General features: G+C 46.6%; 1 protein-coding gene across 1 annotated transcript; it reads left to right on the forward strand.

Moving 5' to 3' along the window:
- Positions 1 to 5,390: 5,390 nt before the first annotated feature.
- LOC123048142 (acyl transferase 15-like) lies at positions 5,391 to 6,852 on the forward strand. Its single transcript, XM_044471301.1, has one exon. The coding sequence runs from the start codon at positions 5,423 to 5,425 to the stop codon at positions 6,701 to 6,703; it is 1,281 nt and encodes a 426-aa protein (XP_044327236.1). The 5' UTR covers positions 5,391 to 5,422; the 3' UTR covers positions 6,704 to 6,852.
- The last annotated feature ends 19,680 nt before the right edge of the window (positions 6,853 to 26,532 follow it).

Genomic DNA, 26,532 nt, shown 5'->3' on the forward strand with positions numbered 1-26,532 from the left:
GTGCGATTTTGGCCCCGCGCCTGGCACCATTATAATGTGGGTGGACGGCCGGAGCCAACCAGCATTGTGTTTAATGGCAGGCTGCTCACGAACGTACATGTGCCCGGAGTAGATTTCTCGGCACACGCGCGAGTTTTAATGGAGGAAGTCGGACAGTCTATGGTTGTTTGAATGCGGCGAGGAGGCTTGTTCAGCCGGGCGAGCAGCAGGTGGCGCTCTCTCGGTCATTGCACCACTTCAATGCAGGCAGTTAGGGGTCATGCCCGTCTGCGCCGCCCTCCCGGCCAATCAAATCGTGGGCATCAATGTCGGCCGCTGCATGCTCTGGGGTGGCATGAATGTGGCGCGGTAAGCGGCTTGGATGTTCGATGGAAAGCACGGCAGAGGTGGGTGGGAATTTTTTGTGGGCCAGGGTGGTCAGGAGCGGACGTGGCAGCGGTCCAGACGCCCGCAAAGCAGCCCCCTAGTTTGTCTTCGGTTTGCGGAAAAAAATATGTTCGGACCAATATAGTGTCGCGTTGGATCGCACAACATGTACGGACAGTTCGATCTGGACGTATGTGGACAGTTTTAGGGTTAGCATTGGAGGTGCCCTAAGGGCTTCATTAATATAAAGCCGACAATCACATTCTTTCTAAAAGAAAAAAAAATTGTAGAAAATCTTCCTATGATTGAAATTATTTAAATTCACATCATCAAGTGTTTTACTTTTTGTAACAACACGAGTGAAAAAATAAAGGATATAAATTTATCGCTAAATGTAAATTCCGAGCCACTGTGTTTTTGCGATAGATCGGAACACTTCATTTGTCGTTCGATTTCAATCGTGTGATGCGCACTTCTCCATCTTTCTTCCGCATCAACCGCGGGAGAGGAGGCAGAGGCCCACGCATCTTGTCTTCCTCCCCACCCATCACACTCTTTCCTACCCTAGATCCCCTCTCTGCCACCACCGTCATCCATCATGGATCTGCACCCCCACCCTGCAGCCACGGCAAGGCATCATAGATCCGCACCCCCACCCTTCCACCCCCCTTCATGTTCTTCCTTCCACGGCCGCCATGCCGAGCCCCTCCAAGGCTCCATTGACCGATGTCTCTGCAGCATCGTCCTCGGCACCGAGGGCGATGAGCCATTCACCGCGCCGCTTTCCTTGACGGCATGGAGCCCCTTTGCGACTGGCTCAACCACAGAAAGGTGCGCCCGAACTTCTTGTTCGCCGCATCAAGCTTCCAAGAGACCGCCCTCTCGTCAGGAGGGAGCGAGAGGTTCTCCTGTGGTCCTCCAGGAACGACCATCAGTGGTCTTGTCGGCGCTATCACGGGAAGACATGGACACTGCTGCCCTTTCCTACATGTATGTGCCGACGGGTAGGCACAGTTGTTAATACTTGGTTTGCTTCTAGTTTTCAGGAGGATGTGCAGCAGCCAGCAGGGAAGCCCCTCGTTTACATGTTAATCACAAGTTGCCTAATGTGCATAGTTGTTGATACAACCCATAAACGAAAGACTAGCTCTGGCAGCAATGAAGAACCGTTGCAAAGTATTAGCATGATTCCGTGTTGTTAAGTGGTTTTTTGCTGTCATGCGTTTTTCACTTCAGTTTGATTTTCTCGTGGCACACAAAATACCATCCTTGTTGAAATTGCTGCCTATTCTTTGTTAATGGTTCTGGTATATATCTGAACACTCAACAGTAAAAAGGAATCTTGTCATAGCTCTTACTCAACCTTACATCCAATGATCCATAGAGCTTTTTACTCTTTAATCTTGATCAGACACGCAGCTTGCATTTGTAAACTTCTGTTCCAAGTATATGTGATTATGTAAATTTCTTCTTGTTTAGATTTGTTCTATCATGCATTTGCGGCGGCCAGGACTCCATGGCTTGGAGGACTTCTCGCACCTCCTCGGGACTCCATGGCTTCGGGACGCGGGTGAGCCGCTTTCTCCAGAGGCTGCTCGGGAGCCTCTCCCATACGGACCTCGGCAAAGATGAATCGAGTCTTGCTCATGTAATTGATAGCTCTCGTGCTACGTGAACGAAATGTTGCAACCAGCCAGCAAAACACTTCCATATAAACTTTCTTCTTGTTCATCTATCGCGTGCACTCGAATTGTTCGGTAAAATGCTTCCGAAGAATTTTCATGTGCAAGATTTGCTGACTCTTCTTCATGATTTGTGTGGCTACTAACTTTTTGCAGAAAAAACATTGTTGAAAATAATACCAGGTAACTTGCATGTAAATAGCATGCTAATACATACATCGTCAATCTGTTAACTTACGTACAAATGACATGGTAACTTTGACCTAGAGAGAAAAAGTTACTCCAAACATACTCCCTGGTAACTTTCTATGTAAATAGTGTGGTAACATATGTCCCATGGTCCTGACAACTTACGTACAAAACACCCGCACTAACTTAGGGGGGTGGGGGGGGGGGGGGAGTTGTTGGGAAACATACCGCCAGTCACTTTGTGTAAAATGGCACGGTAATATACACACTGCGGACCTGATAAATTAGGTACAGACATTGCGGTAAATTTTTCTTGGGGAAAAAAGTTGTTGAATACACACTAACCTGGTAACTTATGTATAAATATGATGGCAATGGACATACTGCAGATGTGATAATTTAGGTACAAACGCCATGCTAACTTTTAGACGAGAGGAGGGGAGTTTTTCAAAACATACCGCCGATAACTTTTGTGTAAAATAGCACGGTTAATATACGTACCGCGGACATGATAACTTAGGTACAAACACTGGGATAATTTTTTACCTGTGGAAAAAAAGTTGTTGATTGCACCCCCCCCCCCCCCCCCACACACACACCCCATAACTTCTGTATAAATAGGATGGTAATAGACACACCGCACACCTGATAACTTAGGAACAAACACCGCGGTAACTTTTGAATGAGATGAGGGAAGTTGTTCCAAAGATACCGCCAATAACTGATGTGTAAAATAGCATGGTAATATAGTTGCCGCGGACATGATAACTTAGGTACATACATTCCGATAACTTTTTACCTATGAAAAAAAGTTGTTGAATGCACACCCCCGATAAGTTTTGTATAGATAGGATGTAATAGACATACTGTAGACCTAATAACTTAGGTAGAAAACTGCGGTAACTTTGACCTGAAAAAAGGTTGTTGAGAACATAACCCTGGTAACTACTTTGTAAATATGATGATAATATATGCATCATCGACCTGATAACTTAGGTACAAAAGCCACGGTAACTTTAACCCGAGGAAAAGAAAATATAACCCGGTAACCTATGTGTAAATAGCTTGGTAATATACACCACCTAGACCTGATGACCTACGTACAAACATGTCGGTAAATTTTTTATGGGGGGACAGATTGTTGAAAAACGCCCCCCCCCCCCTATGACCTATGTACAAACATGCCGGTAACTTTTTGATGGGGGGACAGATTGTTGAAAAACACACCCCAGTAATTGTTTTGTAAATATCATGGTCCCTCCAGATGGGTTTATAAGTCGGGCATGGGTTTTAGGTCTCTGATTTCACCAATAAAACATATATAATATGTCGGCAAAATTATACGGTTAGAAACTACATTTGAGAAGGAATCTAATGCATATTTTTGTACAACATAATCAATGTTTTCTTAGTCAAAATGAACACCTAAAAACTCATGCCCGACTTATAAACCCCTCCAGAGGGAGTATTTGCACTAAGGAAATACCATTCCAATTATGCCATGTTGACCCTGCCGAATGTGGGAATTAAACGGCTTTAAAACTTAAACAATTATTCAAAAAGTATATTCTACAAATAACAAATATAGTGGAGTTTCCATAAAAAAATATAGTGGAGACTTCTGATGATACACAAATCCTTACATAATTGGCGAGTGATGGGCGCCGGTGCGCCGGCCGAAATTTCGGCCGGTCGCACCGCGTATGTACGATTCGCTCACTAATAGCCACACGATGCCTTCTTTTCCCAACTGATTTAGCTAGTTAAAAACATATGCGCATATTTCATCCCGAGTAGTCCCTGTGATCCGCCAGATGTCAGTCAGCTTACCGGCCGCCCACATTGCCGCCGGCCGCTGGCCACCGCCCTCATCGTCGCCGGCTGCCGCCCTCGACCGCCCCCGTCTCCTGGACGTCCTCCCGGCCGCCGGCTCCTCTCCAGTGTCCCGTCGCTTGCTCCCAGCGTGGCCCACCCCCGGTTGCAGCACCCTCGGTTCACCATGGTTCTCGTCGGCTCCGACGCATGCAGCTCCTGCCGGCTAAGGTCGCAGCTCAGACGAAAGAGTGCCGCCATTGCATCAATGGTGAGAAGCCAGTTCCAGCTTTTTGTCGCCGGGTTGAAGCTTTTCAAAAATAGGGTTGAAGCTTCTCATGTCAACGATTGCAACTTTTCAAAAAAAAATTGACCTCGACAGTAGTAGCAAAAGCAGACGGTGGGTAGATGGCGGTTGCAGCAAAAAATCGTGCTCGCTGTTAGTAGCAAATTGTCTCGCCGGTAGTAGCAAAAGTAGACGGCGGTTGCAACAAAAACTTGTCGTTGCCCCGTTGCGAGGCATGGTATGATCACTTGGTTGTAGCGGAAAATAAATAGTGGACGTAGCAAAAATAGATGATGGTTGTAGCAAATCATCTCCGCCGCCGTCACTGGTCATAGCTCCCCCATGATGAATATATCAAAATCCCTCGCCGGTGGAAGCAAAAACTAAGGATGGTTGCAACAAAAAAAGGAACGTCCGTAGTAGGTCACAGCTCTGCCATTATGGATGTAGCAAATCCCTCGCCGGTAGTAGCAAAATTCAACGACGGTTGCAGCTTCAGTCTTAGCTGGTTGTGGCTTCCAGGGGTGGCCGATTCCATGGCGGTGCTTCGCGGCTGCACTGTAGCAGGATGTGATGCCGGTTGTTTCCCGGAGCAACGTCGTCACGTCTTCGCCGACGCAGGTGGTAGCTTTCTATTTTTGCTGCGTCAGCTCCACGGCAACGCTCACAGCGGCGGTGCTCGTGTCGACGGTATGGCTTGTTGAAGCACGACCGTGTAGGGGAGGTCCGCCGGCGGTAGCCTCGCCGAAGCTAGGATGCGTCAACGCGTGCAAGGTGGGAGGAGCTATCCAGGAGGACGAGCAGCAGATGAAAAGGGGGAAGAAAAGACGATGCAGGGGATAAGATTTCTGTCGACGAAGAGGCGCTGGGGATAAAGACGTGCGTGGACCCACGTCCATGTGGCGCGCGTGCAGCGGACCGGCGCAAAGTTCCGCCGGCGCACCGGTCGTAAACGTTTCCCTGCATAATTTGACCACAGCAAGAGTACGCCTACAGTCTTCCCTGCCTATATATACACTGCACACACTGCCCGGGCAGGTGGGAGTTAAGAGCATCTTACGAATTAGGTGTGAGAAGCCATAGCATAATGAGCATCATAGTGACCAAGTCATCGCCGGTGGTTGTCACCGGCCCATCGGAGCTGGGGACGGCAACCGGTGGCATCATCAACCTCTCCTCTTTCGACAAATGTTTCGCTCCTGTTCCTGTCGGGCTGCTTCTCATTTTCGACCAGCCAATCAACGAGCCCATTGAGACAATCAAGAAGGCTCTGTCGCAGGCACTGGTGCTCTACCAACCTATGGCTGGCCACCTCGTTACCGGACCCGACGGCGAGCCGATCCACATCTTGTGCACGGGAGAGGGCGTCTCGTTCGTGGGCGCATCGGCCAACTGTGCGCTGGACCAATTCACAACATCCACGCTGCTGCTTGGGGACCTCGCCGTCCGCTACCCTGCCGAGTACTGCCTTCCCGGTGACCCCATGCTGCTGATGCAGGTGACCGAGTTCGCCTGCGGCGGGTTCGTCGTGGGCGTGACGTGGAACCACGTCCTGGCCGACGCCGCGGGGATGGTGCAGTTTCTGCAGGCCGTCGGCGAGCTCGCCCGAGGGATGCCAGCGCCGTCCGTCCTTCCGGTCAGGTCCGAAGCCGAATGCACCTTCCCGCGCCTCCCACCGCCGTTCGTCACCGCGATGAGGACTCGGATGCTCGCCGGGATGGTGGAAAAGGCGAGCATCGACGTCACCATCTCATGGAGCTTCATCAGCTGCATCAAAGCCGAGTGCGGTGGCGACTGCACGGTGTTCGATGCCGTCGCGGCCGTGCTCTGGCAGTGCCGCACCCGCGCGGTCATCTCCGACCCCGACACGCCGGCGCCCCTCGTCTTCTCCAGCAACATGCGGGGGCTTGTACGTGCAAAGCGCGGCTACTACGGCAACTGCGTCATGGGGCAGCCGGTCCAGGCGCAGAGCGGCATGGTGGCCAGCAGCGACATCAAGGACCTGGTGAAGCTCATCAGGCTCGCCAAGGAGAAGATACCGGACATACTCACCAACAACGGCGGCGGTGGGGATCAACAACAGCAGGTGGCCCCCCCGAAGTACAACCAGCTTGTTGTGACGAGCTTGAGGAACCTTGGGCTCAACGCTGTGGACTTTGGGCGTGGGGGGCCGGTGCGGGTGGTGCCGCCGCCGTCACCACCAGAGCGGACGGCCATGAACATCTGCATCTTGTGCCCGCCATGCAAGGGCAAGGACGGCGTCAACGTCGTGTCCCTCTGCGTCAAGCCGGAGCATGCCGATGCCTTCCGACGGGAGTTGGCCGCCATACACATGCACATGAACTTGCACCTCCTTGCACGTTTCTAGTGCATGCACATCTACCCATACCACCATGCATGAAGAATGAATGCCGTGAACAAGGAGTTCACCATACATATATAGTCAATGTATACAAATCCAATATATACCGTACCGAATAAAATTGCACTTTAAATTTTCTCACCTGTATCATATCTTTCTTTTAAGTTATGTAAGTTTTAATGAGATTTAAATAAACATTTGTATCCTTCTTCTGACATCAAATATTTCAATCATTCTTATATTTATAAATTGGGCAGCGCGCATAGAGGGTCAGATTGGAGTACACAAAGAGTAAATTGTAAAAAACCACCACAATTGCGTCTGTCTGTGCGAAAATCACCGTTTTCATAAAAGTTTGCCGAAAACACCGATTTTATGTAAAGGGTGGGTTTTCGCACTGACACACGCAATTGTGGTGGTTTTTGGCGATTTACTCGTACACAAAGGACACTGATTTACACAGATTCATGCCGTCATGGTCAGGTAATACTCTATATCATGCATGTCGTGTTGTATTGATGTGGCCTCGTATGAGGGATGGAAATGGTGGATCTGTTTGAGAGAGGTTGCAGAGATTGGATCTCTGTTTGAGAGAGGTAAGGGAAGGACGATGGAGACTATGATTTCCTCACAAGACGGGATGAGACTCCAGACGAAAAATAAAAAGAAAAAAGTAAAAAAGGCCGAAAAGAGCCCAACAAAAAAATAAGAAAAAGAGAGAAGGGGCAATGTTACTATTATTTTCCACACTTGTGCTTCAGAATAGCACCATGTTCTTCATATAGGGAGTTTCCTGAGTTATCACTTTCATATACTAGTGGGAATTTTTCGTTATAGAACTTAGCTTGCATATTTCAATAATGACCTTCCTCAAATGCCCGAGGTCTCATGAGCAAGCGAGTTGGATGCACACCCACTTAGTTTCCGTTCAACTTTTATACACATATAGCTATTTGTGCATCCGGTGCATGGCAATCCCTACTCCTCCCATTGATATCGATTGATGGGCATCTTGATAGCCCGTTGATCCGCCTAGTTGCTGCGAGACTTTCATTTTTGACTTCCCTTATTAATCTCAATCACCGCATTCTATTCCACCTATAGTGTTATATCCATGGTTCACGCTCATGTATTGCGTGAAGTTGAAAATGTTGAAGCGCGTTAGAAGTACGATCCAATTGTCTGGTTTGACACCGAGGTGCTCATGATTTATATGTATGCAGTGAAGGCAGAGTCATGCCATGCTAAGATAGTAAAATGAGTGGGGATAACATTCGTTAAAGATCATATATTTTGAAAAATAATTATTATGTTTCTTATATTCATGGATATTATTATGTTTTGATTGTTTCATGCTATTATATTATCAATCTTGGAAGCTTTATATGCATTTTCATACTATTTTATATCAACTTTTCGAAGTAACCTATTAACCCAGTGTCCAATGTCAGTTCCTGTTTTTTGCTTGTTTCGGCTTTTCAGAAAATCAATACAAAACAAAGTCCAAACACGATGAAACATTAGTGTGTGTTTTGGGAATTTTTGCTGGGTCACCCAACAAGGTTTGGGAGGAGGCCAGAAGAGCAACAGGAGAACCACGAGCTCACCAGGCGCGCCCTGGGGGGTAGCGCCCCTGAGCTCGTGCCCCCCCCCCCCCCCCCCCCCCCGCAACTCCATTTGTCCTAATTCGAACTCTATAAATTCCCAAATATTCCCAAAAAAACCAAAGAGCAACGTGAAACACTTTTTCCGCCGCCAGAAGCTTTTATTCTCCCGCGATCCCATCTATACGCCTTTTCCGGTACTCTGCCGGAGGGGGAATCAATCGCAGAGGGCTTCTACATTATCCTTGCCGCCTTCTGATGATGCGTGAGTAGTTTACCACAGATCTACAGGTCCATAGCTAGTAGCTAGATGGCTTCTTCTCTCTCTTCGATCTTCAATACCTTGTTCTCCTTGATCTTCTTGGAGTTCTATTCGATGTAATCTTCTTTTGAAGTGTGTTTGTTCAGATCCGATGAACTGTGGATTTATGATCAGATTATTCATTGAAAGTAATTGACTCTTTTCTGAAGTTTATAATGCATGATTATGATAGCTTTGTATTTCTCTCTGCTCTATCCGTTTGGTTTGGCTAACTAGATTGATTTATCTTCAGTGAGAGAGGTGATTGATGATGGATTCAATCTTGTGGTGTCCACACCTTGTGACGAAAGGGGTAGCGAGGCACGTATTTGTATTGTTGTCATTAATTAAGGGTAAAACGATGGGGATTATTCATATTGCTTGAGTTTAATTTGTCGACATCATGTCATCTTGCTTCAAGCGCTACTCTATTTGTCATGAACTTAATACCATATATGCATGCTGGACAGCGGTCAACTGGTGGAGTACTTGTACTAGATGCAGGCAGGAGTTGGTCTACTTGTCACGGACGTGATGCCTATATGTGTGATTATTGTCATGAATAAGGTCATAACTATGCGCTTTTCTATCAATTGTCCAATAGTAATTTGTTTACCCACCGTATGCTATGTGTTGGAGAGAGAGCCTCTAGTGAAAATGATGGCCCCACTGTATGCCATGTGTTCGAGAGTGAACCCTCTAGTGAAAATATGTCCCCCGGGGTCTACTTTTACATATTAATAGAACAAAAATACCTTGCTGCAATTTATTTACTATTATTTTACTTTGCAATTTATCTATCTATCTACCACTATCATAATTAATCCTTACAAGTAACGAGTTCAAGGGGATTGACAACCCTTTTGACCGTGTTGAGTGCAAATATTTGCGTTTGTGTGTAGGTGCTTCTTAGGGGAGTTTGCTTGGTTCTCCTATTGGTTCGATAACCTTACTTCTCACTACAGGAAATAATCATCTCTACTGTACTGCTTCACCCCTCCTCTTCGAGGAAATCCCAACGCAGTTTACAAGTAGCAGACAATTCCTTGCACTCGGGGGGTTATCACTTTCCCTTCAAACGTTTACCTGTTTGTATATATATTGATATATAATGCATTAATCATGCTTTCAAACTGCCCTATATTAATGAAATATACATTTCGAAATTCAATAGATATGTTTACTAAAATTTATAATGCAATTCTGAAGTGACTTTGAAATTATATTATTTAATCATTTAAGCGATAACTAATACACTAGATTAGAAATACAAATATAGTGGCGGAGTGAGGTGGCATGGTGTTCGACAGCGTTGCCGCGTTATGTAAGACTTAGCTTAAATGTTTTTAAATACGGGCATTAAATGTTCTTGGTAAACATAGCAATCTAAAGAGGGTCCACTGAATGGGTACATTAATCAGAACATTACATGAAGACCATTGCTTGCTAAACTTCAAGGGTTGAGTGTCGTAATAGAGTGGTGCACTTAGGTATGGTGATAGAGACCCATTGATTGTGACATGTTTAGGTAGATCTAGTCATTATTTCTTAGCTAGGTTTTATTTAGAATTATCATGATCTACTGCTTATAATTTATACAGTTGCAATTATGAAAATATTGCAATATATTTAGGTTCATAAATCTCAACCTGTTGGAAGTTGTCTACTAAGAAAACTAGATGAAACCCCGTGCATTGCTGCATGAAATTATTGTAGAATCTATGTATTAAGAAGAACCAATTAAGTTCATGTATGCACATTAAGATATTTATGTGCATCCCTCACACTTTGTCACTGTCTGTGGGAAATGGTAATACAATTTTTATAATGTCCTATATAGTCATTTTTGGATCTTCTTGATGCTGCTTGTGCAAACTCAACTGCCACGGTGATGATCTTGCACCCATTTGATATGGTAGAAGGCAAATAATTGAACATGAGATATCATATGCCAGTTCAGAAAAGCACACACTTCATAAATAAAAAACAGAAGTACATCAATTTATCTTTTGAACTTTAACTTGAATGCGCAACAAAGTACTTATTTGAAACGGAAGTGTACACCAATTTAGAAGTGCTTTTGCCACAAACAAATTCAGTGATGTTTCATGCTGAAGTGGCAACATTTGATATAATCACTGGAAAAAAATAGCGCGCTATAGCGTCGCTAATAGCACGCTATAGCGTATTGAGAATTGTCTCGCTAAATATATCGGTATACAATGTCTCGCTAATAGCACGCTATAGTGCGATATAGCACGCTAATAGCATATTTTGAGGTCGCCGCTATTTTGCTGTAGCGCGCTATTTTTTTCATTGGATATAATTATACAAAGAAGAATGCATCAATGAAACAAAACGAAACATAAGCTCTGAACACACTAGTAGATAATACAAAGGACTGTTTCAGTATGCAGAAATGATTCTACTGACGTTTGGTTGTAGAAATAAACCTCAAGCTAATGCGTTGATGATCAACTCTGGCAGCAGATGCCTTCGTTCCAAAATACCTAAAGAACCTGATAAACCAACCTCTCATCATAAAACGAAATTACATTAGTCTGCATATGGCCATGACTCCAGAACTCAATGCCTGCTGTACTAACTTGCCGAGTGGCAAGTAGGCAACTCATAAGCTGGTCGCCGCCGCCGGCAGCCGTCGTCGGGCTTGCCCGCGCGGCGGTAGGCGGCGGCGGGGGCTTCCCCGCGCGCCCGCCTCGACCTCTGGAGGTCCATCCACCCCGCATCGGGCGCCGCCGCGCGCTCCCCTGCTCCCTGGTGGCCGCCGAGGCCGGCCCTCTGCGGCGGCTGCCGCCGGCGTTGTCGTCCCACGCCTGGTCGCCGGGGACGGCTCCGCCAGTCAGATACGGCCGCCTCGGCCCTGGGATTGGAGCCATCTCCGATCTGGCGGCTGGTGGGCCGGGGTTCGCCGGATCCACCGGATCTGGCCAGCGTGGCCTTGCCTCGTCTTGCCCGGCTTGGGTGTTCGCGGTGTGGTGCTCCCTGATGGTGGCGGTGCGGGTCGTTCTCCATGTTTTGACGGGATGTGTGCGGTGGGTGGATGCCGGGCGGCGGCCTCGGGCGGTGCGGACGGCGTTGCCTCTTTGGCGGGCGACGGCCGTGGGTGTTGGTGGTCCGCGACTTTGGCCGTGCGGGCGGCGAGGTCTCGGTGGACGTCTACTACAATGGGTCGGGGTGCCCCGTCACCCGGCATGCCTGCTTCGATGAAGTCGAACGCCTTCTTCAGCTGCGTGCGCTCCTCTGGCCAGCTTTGGCCGAGTGGATGGGATGGGGGCGGGACCGCCGTCGGCGGAGGCCATGACAATGGCGGCGCCTTTGCTGGGCGTCGGTTCCCTTCTTGGAGGCCTTGTCGAAGTCCGCTCCCATCTTTCACTGTGCTCTTCTTTTGGGCGAAAGCTCTAGTTCCCCTTGTGGGCGACGTACCCTCGTCGTGCTCCTTCTTGAAGGCGTCGCCTCGGGTTCCCGGAATCACGGTGGGCGCGTTGCGGTGCGTGTGAGGTGTTTGGCGGCGGCAATGTGTGCAACGTTTCATCTATTCTGCCGCCGGTCTTCATCTTGTGGTAGCGCTCCTTCGGCTTGGAGATGGACTGGCATAGGTGGTGGTCGTCATTTGGCGTCATGGTGGCGTCGATAGCGGAGGAACCTGCCAAGGTTGGTACCTCAATCTGCTCTGAAGATTGACAAGTGGAAGATGGTGGCGACGACACATGTGAGTGCGTCGGACTGGATTGTGCCCCGGACCCGGTATGTGGCTCGGTCGGGGCTTCCAGCTTTAGATGTTAGGCTTAGGTGAGAGGCCTGGGTATGTGGCCCAGCTTGCACCCCTTCATCATATGGATAGGAGTAGCGGCATATGTTGCCAAGATGGCGGATTCAGGCATATTATTGTACTACTTTGTAAGGTCCTCGAGAATAATCAGTAAAATGGCCGCATGCATTTCCCAGATGCAGAGGCCGGGGGTCATCCTCCTTTTCTAAAAAAAAAAGCTACATAAGAGATAGTTCAAACAAAATTACCACCCGAGCTAACCTGAATTACAATATGTGTCCACGCAAAAAAAACTTTTATATGTGAAAACAATTCCGGATCAATATTGAAATAGAAATCCGCTAGATTATTAGATTATGCCTCATAACTTTTTGACCGCGGCCTTGCCATACTTGGCCGGGGAGATTGGACATGGCGGCCACCAGGCGCATGGGGACTATAGGCGGTAGCTGTGCAGGGAACATCGCGAGCACCTCCGAAGCCCGCCGCAGTATTGATCGCCGCGTCAACGCTGCGCCAGCTGGCCGTCGTCCTGGTGATCCGCGAGAGCGATCCCGACATCACCATGCAATGGCGCCATCTCCCGTCTTCCTCATCTGGCTTCCCACCGAAAACGACGGCGAGTCTGCCATCTTAGGTGAGCTGCTTAAGTAATAATTCTAGCTGCAGCGAGAGCAGGGATTTGGTCGTCGTCTCCTTGGCATGAAGGCAACGCAGCTGACGTGAAGGTTGCTCGCTCGCTAAGGACAACTGGGAAGGAGAGATGGGCAAAACGGAGAGGGAGGAAATGGAGTGGGAGAGAAGAAGACACATGCAAGGGGATAAATGATGCACTGGCGTGTTCGCACACGAACATGTCACCGTGTACCTTCGACGCCGGGGGTGATGCACCGCAGCTCACGTCGAAGGAGACCCGGCCGAAAGTGCGGTACACAGGCAATCCGGCGGGTGCTTTTGAGGACCCAAAACCCCACACGCCCGGGAGGGACCCCGTCAGGGCGTGCGGTGACTATGGGCTGCCCTAGGTCGACCTGATCGCCCCTAGGGCCTCGAGGTTCGCCGATCTGCAACAAGAAGAACAGACGAAGAACGAGGAAGAAGAAGAACTAGGGTTAAGGAGAGAAGATAAAAAATAAAAAGTGATAGATGATTTTGTCGATTGTGTGTTGTTGTTCGATCGGCCATCACCCCTTTAGGTATATAAGAGGCGGCTGGACTTCCCGTGCAAGGAAAAGGCTTGGATCCACATCCAAAACCCTAGTCAAATTCGGAATCCGAACTTTCCAAAACTGTTCGGTTTACAACCTGGCTGCACCTTGCGGGCCACGTTTGAGGCAGTAAACGACCTTGGATGGAAACGAGCCCAAAAGCAACCTTGACCGTTTCGACGAGACGAACAACTTTCATGTTGAATGTTTTTTAGCAGAGGCCATCTTGAGGGAGTTTTTGGCTGTTTTCCGAAGTCCGCGGCAGAAAAATTCAAAACCCGAACAAACATCCCCGAAGTGTCGGGCCATCCTCGAAGAAATCCAAAATCCGGATGATCATTCCCGGAGTGTCCGGCCATCCTAATGCAGCCGCATTTTCGGCTCTAACTTTTGCATACGAACTCCGATTGAGACGTTTCTTATATGAAAATCAACCGCTTTGACAAGACGCCCAACTTTCATTTTGAAACTTTTTCCATTTGAGGCCATCTTAATTGGATTTCAAGCCATTCTTTAATCTGGTGTCAACATGAGCATCTCTGAACTTGTCATAACTTTTGCATCCGAGCTCCGTTTTAGGCCATCTTCATATCCATCTTGATATTCTCAAAGAGAGCCATCTCATGGTGACTTTCAACAATAGGTTTAAATTAATCTTGACATAGCTTCAAGCTACTCTTTATGATTGTGCCACTTTTGAGCGTCAACACATGCCCCCTGTTCGGCAAAGCTAGCGTGCCGAAAAATAACTTGTACCTTGTTGGTTCTAAGGACGATGTCAACACTCCATCGGCCATTTATATGCTTAGGGAAATAATTATATATCAGCCATTATCATTTTTGAATGCTTGATGCAAACTTGGGCGAAACCTTCTCAACTTCATTAACAATCCGATGACAAAGTTCCATGGATATGTATCTCAAGGTCATCCTCCAAATCATATTGTTCACCCTTTTGCTAGGATTTTGTAGATAATCAACAATAAACTTTCTCCAATCATTCCTTCCGCCTACATTAAAATTTCTTTACTGGCCGAAGCTGTGGACTTCGGTTTGGCCTTACCTATGTTGACAAGACGAAGCATCGGCTATTGAGAGAAATGCAATACACCATGATTAACATAGTACCCGGATGCTTGCTGTGCCAACTCTTTCAAATTGTCATGTCTAAATATATGAAAAATTTTAAAGCACCTCAAGGTAAATTTTGCATCTAGACATACCCTAATATAAACTATAAGTGATTCGTCAAAACATTGATAACCCTTGGATATTTGTTGCACTACTCATAACGAATCACTGGAAGCCTCAATATGTATAGCACCTATAGCAAGTAAAAGATACAATCCGAATAACGATGCATATTCGGCTTTGATTAACTGTGCATAAAAATATTCTAAGCGGCATGAGGCTTCAAAAATAGTACCATCAGGAGATATATAAACAACACCAACACTTTGGCCATTGCTACGAATTGAACCATCAAAACATAATCTCCATAGTACTAAAGAGACAAGGCTAATATCAATATTATGCATGTCATTAATCCGATGTTCAGTAATAAAATCAGCTACGATTTGGCCTCTTATAGATCTCAAAGATGCATAAGCCAAATCATATCCAAACAAAGTATAAGCCCACTAGCCAATTCTGTAACTATGAATTGGTTTATGCAGCATGTATTCAATGACATCGGTCATTATGTCTCAACTCCATTCAAAAATAAATATAAATTTCCATGAGCACGTACCTTGTCTCGCTCTCCAATCGAACTAAGGACGATGTTAGAATACTACACCGGCCATGCATTGACATACTCTTAGGACGATAGATAAATATCGGCCATTACCATGTAAACTTCGTTCAAAGCACATATAGCCGAAACAAAAAAATGAAATGACAAATCAAGTATTTCTGCCCTTTGGATCAGCAATAAACTTGTAGCTAATCAAACGTATAGTGACTTGGTAATACCCTTTCATGATGTAAGAAATTATATTGCATCCATGGATTAAAATAAGCCCATTGAGGGTTACCAATCATACCTGATGACGAATTCCATGGCATAGGCGTTAATGGCATAGTGGAACAATATGGATAATGTGTAGACCGAAGATGCTGAAACCTTCGGCTTGGTCCTTCATAGTTTTCACTCTTTCCCCTTTTCACCTTTGTTGCACTTCTTGTAATGGAAGCTTGCACATAATTCTTATTCTGAGCACTTCCTTTGGGAACCCATTCCCCTTTCTTCAAGTTCTTGTGCACTAAGGTTTTGTAATTTCTTCTTTGCCAATATGATAAGCCGAGTGGGCACCCCGGATGCGATTTTTTTTTGAAGCAATGGCAATTCTTGTTTTACCTTGTGCACTCTCAACTTCTTTTCTTCAGATTTGGCACTTTGACTCTCAATAATTTGTTGCTTCGTCTCATTGCTTTTAGTAGCCAATGTCAACACTTTAATTGGCTCTTTTTCATTTGAGATCAAATCTGAAGTTGCACTCTTACAACCATCTCTTTTAACACGGTAAACTTGCTTCACCACCTCTTTCTTCTTCCTTGAGTTCTCCATCGATTCCTTATGATTGAAACGGTCTTTAACATGTGATTGTTCAAATGTTGATCCTCTCGAAGCTGCATAATGTTGGTGATATGGTCTAAAATAAGATGGAGAATGTGCCCTTGTATCATACTTGTCCCATGATGGATATGTTTCTATATGAGCATAGGGAGGCATCCACGACATTGGCATTGGCGGCCCAAAATAAGGATATGAATATGTTGCATTAAAAGTCTCACTTTGCCAATACCGATCCTCATATTTGCGCCTTGGGGCTAATCTTGGTTTCTTTGCATGATTTGGCCGATAAGCATTCTTCTCTTCACTCTTCTTTTGATATTTATCCAATAGTTGAGCGAAGGTGATTTTTTATCTCTTACACTTGCGCTTATTTCGGCCTTTGTTTTCTTTTGGTTTGCTTTCATCGATCATTTGATTTGCTTGCTGCCCCCAGTCTTTGGCGTCTCCATTGCAGCTTTGATGGAATTATCGTCCTCAAGATTATGTTTATTATTCTCTTCAACAACTTCTTTACTTGAAAGCTTGATCCCATCACCTGCAGTTTTTACCTTCTCTTTAAATGGATCGTCTTGAAGTAGCCGATGCAAAACTTTTTGCCATCTAGACCAATCGGAATAGACTGGTCATCTCTTGGTGTTTCAACAAACTTCAATCGTCTTTTTTCCATGGCCGATTTAACTATTTGACGAAACATGTTGCAATCCTCAAAAGTATGCTTGAATGAATCATGCAATTTGCAATACATTTGTCCTTGGATAGATGGCTCAACATGGCGATCAAGAATTCTAATATAATTATTTGTCAACAATAGATCAAAGATTTGATCACACATGTTTGAATTGAAGGTATACTTCTTATTCTTGAGTCGATCTTGTTGTGAGAACGGCTTTGTAACTAAGCACATGAATGGTTCAGATTTGGAGTCTTCCCATTCGGCTATGCATTGTGTTTTGCACTCTATCTTCGATGTCTTTGGATAAGATATTACATCAACATCGGTTTTCTCAATAGAATTTAACCTTGGCTTTAAATTTTTGAAACGAAGATAGTTAGAATATACATGTCTCAATTGGTACCAAGTGTAAGCCAAGTATGAAGCAAGCAAAGCTACGCAATTAGATATGAACTTCAAATAAAGCAATGGGAAAAGCTTTGACTGCAATAATAAGTCACTATCGGTCTCTTTACATGGTACAATATATTGACCGATATGCTTTGTAACAATTTTATTGCTAACAAATAAATTTCCCTTCATCATTGGTCTTTCAAAATTACTTATAAGATTTTTCTAATAGATGCATCAACAATAAAGTTGCGACCAAATCTGAAAATAGGTAAATCACTTGCTACACATACCTCTTTGAATATGTTGGAAGAGCATGCCGGTGGTGTAAGTTGAATGATACTTTGTTCCGCTTTTGACTGACTCTCCAATGCCTTGGCATCCTCTTTTTCTTCAATAGATTCGGTACACATACTATTTGATTCGTCTTTTTTAATAACTGGATTTTCTTTGTTACCCGAATCAATACTTTTATCCTTTTGAATTTCCAAAGCTTCTCGCTCTTGTCTAATTTTAGCCCACATCTCAGCTTGGCGAGCTTTAAACTTTTTCATCTCAATTTCCATCCACTCCTCATGAGATTTCCCCCCAATACTTGGAGACTCTTCCGGCAATGAGTTGCTGAAACTATGCAATTGTTTAGGGGGTACATTGGATGCTACAGTATTGGGTGAATGCATCATTTGCACAACTCTAGGTTTTACAGGAGCAAAATCATGAGGCTTCCCGCCCTTTATTACTTCCTGACGAATAGCGTTGCACAAATCCCAAGAGAATGTAAGCTTGTTCGCAATTACCCAGTCTGGATATGGTTGCCCCCCGATGCTTTTAGAATCTTTCGGCAATGAGATGTTGCCGAAATTCTGTAATTGTGTAGGGGGGACACGATATGCCACGGTAGTAGGTGAAGGCATTTGTGCTTCTGGAGAAGTTTCACTTATTCGGCCATGACCATGAAGGTGCGGGGCCAAATTATGGACATCAACAGTTGCGTATGGTGCCAAAAAATTAGTAGCATGAGGTGTAGCATATGATGTTTGAGGGTAATTGGCCAAATAACTAGTAGTAGCATGGCCAATTCCCCTATCCACCGGCATGTTTGGATTAAGATGTTGCAAGTTAGTTGCCGATGAATAAAAAGGTGAAACACTTTGTTGCATGCTATTGAAAGTTCCTACATAGGGTGTTTCAACTTGATTAACCAAACTCATCATGTTGTTCATCGGCATATGGATTTGTGGGGTTGCCGATACATGGGAGTTGGTATACATATGTTGCATGTTGCTAAAATTATATGAGATAGAAGCATGAAGATTTTGTTGCATTGGCTCTTGCACATAATTAGATGCATGATTGATAAAGCTAGGGCTAGCCGATACATTATGCTCATTAAACGATCTAGAAACAACATATGCATTATTTGCATCTACATAAGTGAATTGGATATTCATGTTACCTTTGTAGATTGCAAACCCTAGATGACGATCTCTTTGTAGCAAGAACGGGTCGGAGAGCGTTCAAAGCTTCTTCCCCAGCGGAGTCGCCAAAAAGTGTGTTCGCACATGAAGACATCACCGTGTACCCTCGACGCCGGGGGTGATGCACCGCAGCTCACGTCGAAGGAGACCCGGCCGGAAGCGCGGTACGCAGGCAATCCGGCGGGTGCTTTTGAGGACCCGAAACCCCACACGCCCGGGAGGGACCCCGTCAGGGCGCGCGGTGGCTATGGGCTGCCCTAGGTCGACCTGATCGCCCCTGGGGCCTCGAGATTCGCCGCCCTGCAACAAGAAGAACAGACGAAGAACGAGGAAGAAGAAGAACTAGGGTTAAGGAGAGAAGATAAAAGATAAAAAGTGGTAGATGATTATGTCGATTGTGTGTTGTTGTTCAATCGGCCATCACTCCCTTAGGTATATAAGAGGCGTCTGCACTTCCCGTGCAAGGAAAAGGCTTGGATCCACATGCAAAACCCTAGTCAAATACGGAATCCGGACTTTCCAAAACTGTTCGGTTTACAACCTGGCTGCATCTTGCGGCCCATGTTTGAGGCAGTAAACGACCTCGGATGGAAACGAGCCCAAAAGCAATCTTGACAGTTTCGACGATACGAACATCTTTCATGTTGAACGTTTTTTTAGCAGAGGCCATCTTGAGGGAGTTTTCGGCTCTTTTCCGAAATCTGCGGCAGAAAAATCCAAAACCCGGACAAACATCCCCGGAGTGTGGCCATCCTCGGAGAAATCCAAAACCCGGATAATCATTCCCCGAGTGTCCAGCCATCCTGATGTAGCCGTGCATTTTCGGCTCTAACTTTTGCATACGAACTCCGATTGATACGTTTCTTATATGAAAATCAACCGCTTCGACGAGACGCCCAACTATCATGTTGAAACTTTTTCTATTTGAGGCTATCTTAATTGGGTTTCAAGCCATTCTTTAATCTGGTGTCAACATGAGCATCTCTGAACTTGTCATAACTTTTGCATCCGAGCTCCGTTTTAGGCCATCTTCATATCCATCTTGATCTTCTCGAAGAGTGCCATCCCATGGTGACTTTCAACAATAGGTTTAAATTAATCTTGACATAGCTTCAAGCTACTCTTTATGATCGTGCCACTTTTGAGCGTCAACATGGCGAGAGCTGAATCGGATGGTAATAATGAATGCGTGGAATGGGAAGGGAGACGACACTACATAGGTGCATTGTCGATGCATGCAACGACCATACCAATTCATGTTGTTGCTTTGTTTGGTTGAAAATTGATTGATGTGCCACTCGGAGGAATAGGTAGACGTGGATGAATGAATGACGTGGACCAGCTAGAAGTGTGCTGATGTGTATAGCTTGCATGTTGAGAGAAATAGTTAGTGGGGATGAACTATTTAGTTATTATAGATTATAGATTATAGATGAGATGTACCAATTGATGATTAGGTGTTTATGCCTTCTATGAGAACTTTAAACAACTTTTCCCCACAATGACCATATGCTTAATCCAAAGCAAAATAATTGGTGCTCATGGTGTTTCTTATTAAAATTCATATAAAAAATATCATTTCCATAGCAATAACGGAAATTTAAAGCATCGTATCTCATAACAATAAGATCTACAGACTCGACAGGGAAGTAATGATAAAAAAGAACATTCAAAATATTTATATTTATATTTGGTTTTTCTCTAGAATTAGTAATACATGGTTGTCTTCTATTTTACACATATAAATCGCATTATATAATATAGTGTACCATGTGTTTTTCCTTCCATCTCCTAGTGTAGTCAACCATGTTTAAGATAAAATCGATGTATCAAATACTATTAGCTTATTCTTTTGGATTACTTGTTAAATTCTATTGTTAGAGCAACACATCTTTTGTTGACAGACACCCGCCTCATGTTCTCGTGGTGACTCGTGGAACGACTATGGTTTCTCCTCCGCAGCCATCCCATCCTACTCTCCCCCTCACCACCTCCACAGGCGGCCGCCCCCGCCTCCTTCTCTTCCCATCTCTTGCTTGCTCCCACGGAGGCCCCTTCTCGAGTGCAAATCAACCGCCGCTGAGACTTTGTTCTTCACCTAATTTGCAATGTAGGTGGTCTGGGCCGCGTCAGGAGCCACAGCTCATCTTGATGCCGTGGGCTTCCGCTGTCGCGGTCTTGGATGCCGGACCCGAAAGTTGTAAGTGTTGCAGGCTGGTCGGTCCAAAGAGCACCACCAATTGGATCTGACCAGCACAGCCAGTTCACGGACTGGAGCGACCTCCGCCGCATACACTTTTGCACAGGTCATCGTTGTTATGACCGGATCTGAGCTGCACACTTTTCCTGTTGTCGCGGTAGTCGTCGACGAGGGTTGTTGTGGAAGTCGTGGAGGCACTTTGACGCGGCACCGGGATTGGTCGGCTATGCATCACCATCCATCTCTTCATGGGAGGCAGGCTAGCACTACAAAAAAAAGACACATCCGTGATATTTTGGGCCGAACGGATTTTTTTTCTGTCATGCATATGACACTTCTATGACGATAATTGTGACAAAACCCGGTATCATCATAGATGTGGTGGGCTCCTACTTCTATGACAAAAAATCATGACAGAAAATGAGCTTTTCGTCCTGGGCGGGCCGGAGACGCAGCTGCATGACATTCTTTGGGCCGTCCATGACGGAAAAAACCGTGGTAGAAGCGAGGGGGAGGAAAATTTCGGGGAGTTCCCGGTTACGTTGGGAGGTCAGGGGCCGAGCGATGCGCGTTTCTCTCGTACACGTACGCGCGTGTGTGCGAGGCGTTGGCTCTAACTGAACCGGAGCGAGGCGTTGGGCTCTAACTGAACCCGAGCGATTGCACTGCAGGCTACGCGTTACTGAACCCGAGCGATCGATCGATGGCTGTTAACTGAATCTGATCAAGCGATTCCTTCGCTACTGCTGCTAACTGAAGCCGATCGATTGGATGAACAGTGAGCGTTGCGGGGGGGAGGGGGGTTGGATGAACAGTGAGTGGTTGCGTTGCCTTTGGATGAACAAGACCCCGTGGTGTGGAGGGCTGGATGAACAGCAGACGGTGGAGGGGTGCCCGTGGAGGGGTGGTTGAATAGGACCCCGTGGTGTGGAGGGCTGGATGAACAGTAGACGGTGGAGGGGTTCCCGTGGAGGGGTGGTTGAACAGGACCCCGTGGTGTGAAGGGCTGGATGAACAGTAGACGGTGGAGGGGTGGTTGAACAGTAGCCAGTGGAGTAGCGCGCGGTGGAGGATGGATGAACAGGAGCCCGTGGAGGCTGGAGGAGGTCGACGGTGGAGATGAACAGTATCCCGTGGAGTCCCGTTTTGCGGTACGCCACACCCCTCCCGATCAACAGGACCCCCGTTTCGACCGTAGCGCTCCAACACAAGTCTGTTTCCTCCGTTTTGCGGTACGCCACACCCCTCCTAATCAACTGGACCCCCGTTTCGACCGTAGGAGGTCCGTTTCCTCCGTTTTGCGGTACGCCAGACCCCTCCCAATGAACAGGATCCCGTTTCGAACGTGGCCGGTCGAACACAAGGCCGTTTCCTCCGTTTTGCGGTATGCCAGGCCTCGTTTCCATTGCTTGTTCCGTACAAGCCCTCCCGATGAACACGACCACACATTCCGTTCCGACCCAGCCGGTTGGCTCCCACGCGTTCCGTTGCCTCCCGATGAACACGATGCATTCCGTTGCCTCTCCATGAACACGACGCATTCCGTTGCCTCCCCATGAACACAACGACGACGCTGTTTCTCCGTTCCGACCCAGCCATGTACACGAGCCCTGGCCGTACGTATCCGCGAGTAGGCATTCGAGACCCTGCCCGTATGTACGTACGTGGCCGTACACTAGTAGAAAAAGAGGCTTCCATATGCCCCCATTAGTCGCTAAAATAATCGAACCGCGACCAAAGGGGTCTTTAGTCGCGATTCGGGAGGAGACCCGCGACCAACTATCTGGGCCCAGCGCGCTCGGTCGACAGCTGGCGGACGGGAGGGGCTTTAGTCCCGGTTGGCCTGGCCAACCGGGACTAAAGGTCCTCAGGCTGGCCCGAAGGCCTTTAGTCGCGGTTGGCCAGACCAACCGGGAGTAAAGGCTAACCTTTACTCCCGGTTGGTCTGGCTAACCGCGACTAAAGGGATTTGAGGCGTGTTTCAAAATGCTGTGTTAGGATGAGAAGGAACAAGTGTGGCGTCTCGCCGAGGGCGCAGAAACATGTAGGGTCCTCGCACTTTGGGCACTGCAAATGAAACACACTAGATTCAGTAGGAAGAAAAATGCATCAACGGCGGCGGCTGCCATCCTAGGATTACCTGCGACCAAGGGACTTGGATTTATCGGGGATGGATGAAGAATTCGTACCTGGTTCTCCATGAGAAAACCCTATGCAATCGCCGAGAGGGGGTTTTCGCTGAACAAGCAGACGAGGGAGAAGGGGATTCAGGCCCAGTGAAATATTGCCGCTTCGTCCGTCCAGCTTACTGCTAAAGATGGAAAGGGGGGTTGTGATTTGACGGCTCATTGGGCATTACTGCGGCGCTATGACCGGGGTGTGTCTACCGTGAAGTTGTGCACTCTAATTTGTGCATATGGCACGTGGACCCCGTTGCCGGTTGCCCCACATATCAGCGAAAGGAAGTAGAAAGACAGGAGTAACTAGTTACACATAAATATATTTTTTGACAGAGAGATATCCCTCTGTAAAGAAATATACAAATCTTTTGTATCACAGGATCACCTTGCCGAGAAATATACTCCCTCTGCAACGCACGGGCATTATGGGGGTTCAGCTTTTTTTATGGGGGTTCAGCTGAGAATATAATACTCAGATAGGCTCACGGTTCTGGACTTTGGGCCGCAGGCCGACCCTGCATGTTTGGTACGGCGCTTTTCATATTGCAAGCGATCGGTACGGCGCTGGTTTTAGATGCTGTCGCAAGGCGAATACACAAAATTGAATAAAGCACGGCAGCTGTTGGAATGAAATCGAACGACAGTTCCTAACCAGCAATCAGAGTTGCAATTCTATCAACGATATACCATGTGATAAATAATACTGCGTACTACTTATACACACAGGACACTTGTTTCACCATGCCAGATTATTACATCAAAATCTCTCGGAGGATAGATCAGTTCGGCAGTTGCGTGCTGCTACTGAAGAATTTCAAAGTTGATTTGGACCAGCTCTCCTTGCCGAGAAAGTTCGATTTTGACATCATCCCCTACCGCAAGATATGATTTAGATTTGAACCTTGACCATCCTTTAGGATCAATCATCATGCGACCATCCTCTGTACTTACGGTATATTGAGCAGGTTCATTCACACCAAGGCTGCGCATGGTAAGAGAAACTTGGCCGCGGTCGCCCGGATTGTTGAACGACTCCCTCGTTGCTCTAGGAATTCTCTGTTTGCAAACAAGAAGACATACCCAAACAGTTAGATCAACACAGTGAATCATGTGAAACAACATGGAAAGAAAAAAGAACGAAGCACTTGGGCGGCCAATGCTTACCAAGAAGGTGGACATGTCGGTTTTTGTAAGGACTTCGGTATATGAAGTGCGAACTGCAGCCCAGTCTGTTGCCGGTGCAACTGCACGGGCCGGAGCAGATGCAAGTACAAGTGTTGGTGCAGGTGCCGAAGCCGCTGCTGCTGCCGGAGATGGTGCTCCTTGTAGAGCTGGTGCCGGTGTCGGAGCAGGTGCCGGTGTCGATGCCTTAATGTCTCACTTGTACGAAAACTGTTAGCAGAAGAACATTCGTTCTCAAGGGACCACAGAATCTCGACTGGCCCGAACCTTTAGTCGCGGTTGGCCAGACCAACCGGGACTAAAGGTCTAACCTTTAATCCCGGTTGGTCTGGCCAACCGCGACTAAAGGGATTTGAGGCCTCATTTTCAAACTCTACCCCTCCCCCCCCCCCCCCCCGGATCGCCTTTTCAGTTTTAGAAAAAACAAAAGAAAATGATGGAAATGTCAAAAAAATAAAATAAAATAAGTTTCTCATGTGATATGTGGTCTAGTTGTTGGGAAAATTAACAAATATGAATTTCGACTTTATTTGCAAAATCTCTCTGGAAATTCTTAAAATGGGCATAACTTTTGCATACGAACTCGGATGAAAAAGTTTTTTATATGAAAAATCATCTACTCGAAAAGTTACATCCAATTTTAACCGGCGGAACCCCGTTAAACATTTTCAAAATCCTCAAAAACCTAACAGAAAAATAGATACGGGGCTTTTAAGATCTGGAGAGGCAAAAAAATTCAAAAAAATTCAAATTGTGGTCAAACTGTGGTCAAACAATGGTCAAACTAATTATTCTAGAATATTAGTGTTATTAAATAATTATTTCAGTTTTTTTAAATTTTGGTCAAATCTGGTCAAACTATGCTCAAACAGTGGTCAAACAATGGTCAAACTAAGTTTTCCAGAAATATTAGTGTTACTAAATAATTATTGTTTTTTAAAACAATAGTTTCAAACTCAAACAGTGAAATGTGTCACTTCATGCTCAAGCTAAATTCCTGAGGGTTAATAGAATTGACATCCTACTATTGTCAGGAAAACAACAAGTGCAGACTTGGAAACGAGGGAGAATAGAACCCGGAAGTTAAGCGTGCTTAGGCTGGAGTAGTGAGAGGATGGGTGACCGTCCGGGAAGTTAGATGATTTGGAATGATGAGGGGTGATTAGAGATTAGAGGATAAATTGAGCAGTGATGAGGGGTGGTGATTAGAGATTAGAGGTTAAAATAATTCAGAAATTTGAAAATAAAAAAAATAAAAAAATCGCAAAAAAACCAGGTTTAAACCTGCGGAGGAGGCCTTTAGTCCCGGTTAGCCACGAGAACCGGGACTAAAGCCTTTAGTCGCGGTTCGTAAGAGGCGCGACTAAAGGGGGGGGGTCTTTAGTCGCGCATATTTACTCCCGGTTGCACAGCCGGGACTAAAGGCCTTTGCGAACCGGGACTAAAGGCCTTTTTTCTACCAGTGGTATTTTCTTTCTTGCACCCTGGCCGATGTACGTACGTGTACATGCTACGTGCCTCTACTACGACACGTACGCGCCTCTACTACGACACGTGCGCGCCTCTACATCGACCAGTATATATGTACGTACACGTTCGCGACCAGAATGACAACGCTATGTACGCTTCGACCAGGTGGGCCCGACTGTCAGGCACTTCCTTGCCTGCGAAGATGTAGCTGGTGGGTCCCAGCAGTCAGGGGGGCGAATCGTTTTTCTTTTGCCCGGACGCACTTCCTTGCGTGCGAAGATGTAGCTGCTGGGTCCCAGCAGTCAGGGGGGATCATTTTTTTTGCCCGGACGCACTTCCTTACGTGCGAAGATGTAGCTGGTGGGTCCCAGCAGTCAGGGGGGCGAATCGTTTTTTTTTCGGACGCACTTCCTTGCGTGCGAAGATGTAGCTGGTGGGTCCCAGCAGTCAGGGGGAACCGTTTTTTCATGAACTACGGTGGCCCGTTCGGTGGGTCCCCGCTGTCAGGTGGAGGAATAATTATTTTGCGCGTAATAAGGAGGCACTTCCTTGCTGCGGCCGTGGACCCAGCTGTCAGCCTCTCCATGTACAGTCCACGTCCGATGGAAGCCATTCCTTGACCACGTTGACCACGCCGCGCCGAGAGCACCAGGGCGGTGGACGACGGCGAGGCCTAGGAAGGGGACGACGCAGAGCCGGGGAAGACGCGGCAGTGGATGCCCACGCGTAGAGGAGTATGAGGGTTCACTCGTTCGCCTGCGGTGTGAGGCTGCCGTCGCCG

The sequence above is a fragment of the Triticum aestivum genome, chromosome 2D, assembly GCF_018294505.1.
Source record: "Triticum aestivum cultivar Chinese Spring chromosome 2D, IWGSC CS RefSeq v2.1, whole genome shotgun sequence".
Lineage (NCBI taxonomy): Eukaryota > Viridiplantae > Streptophyta > Magnoliopsida > Poales > Poaceae > Triticum > Triticum aestivum.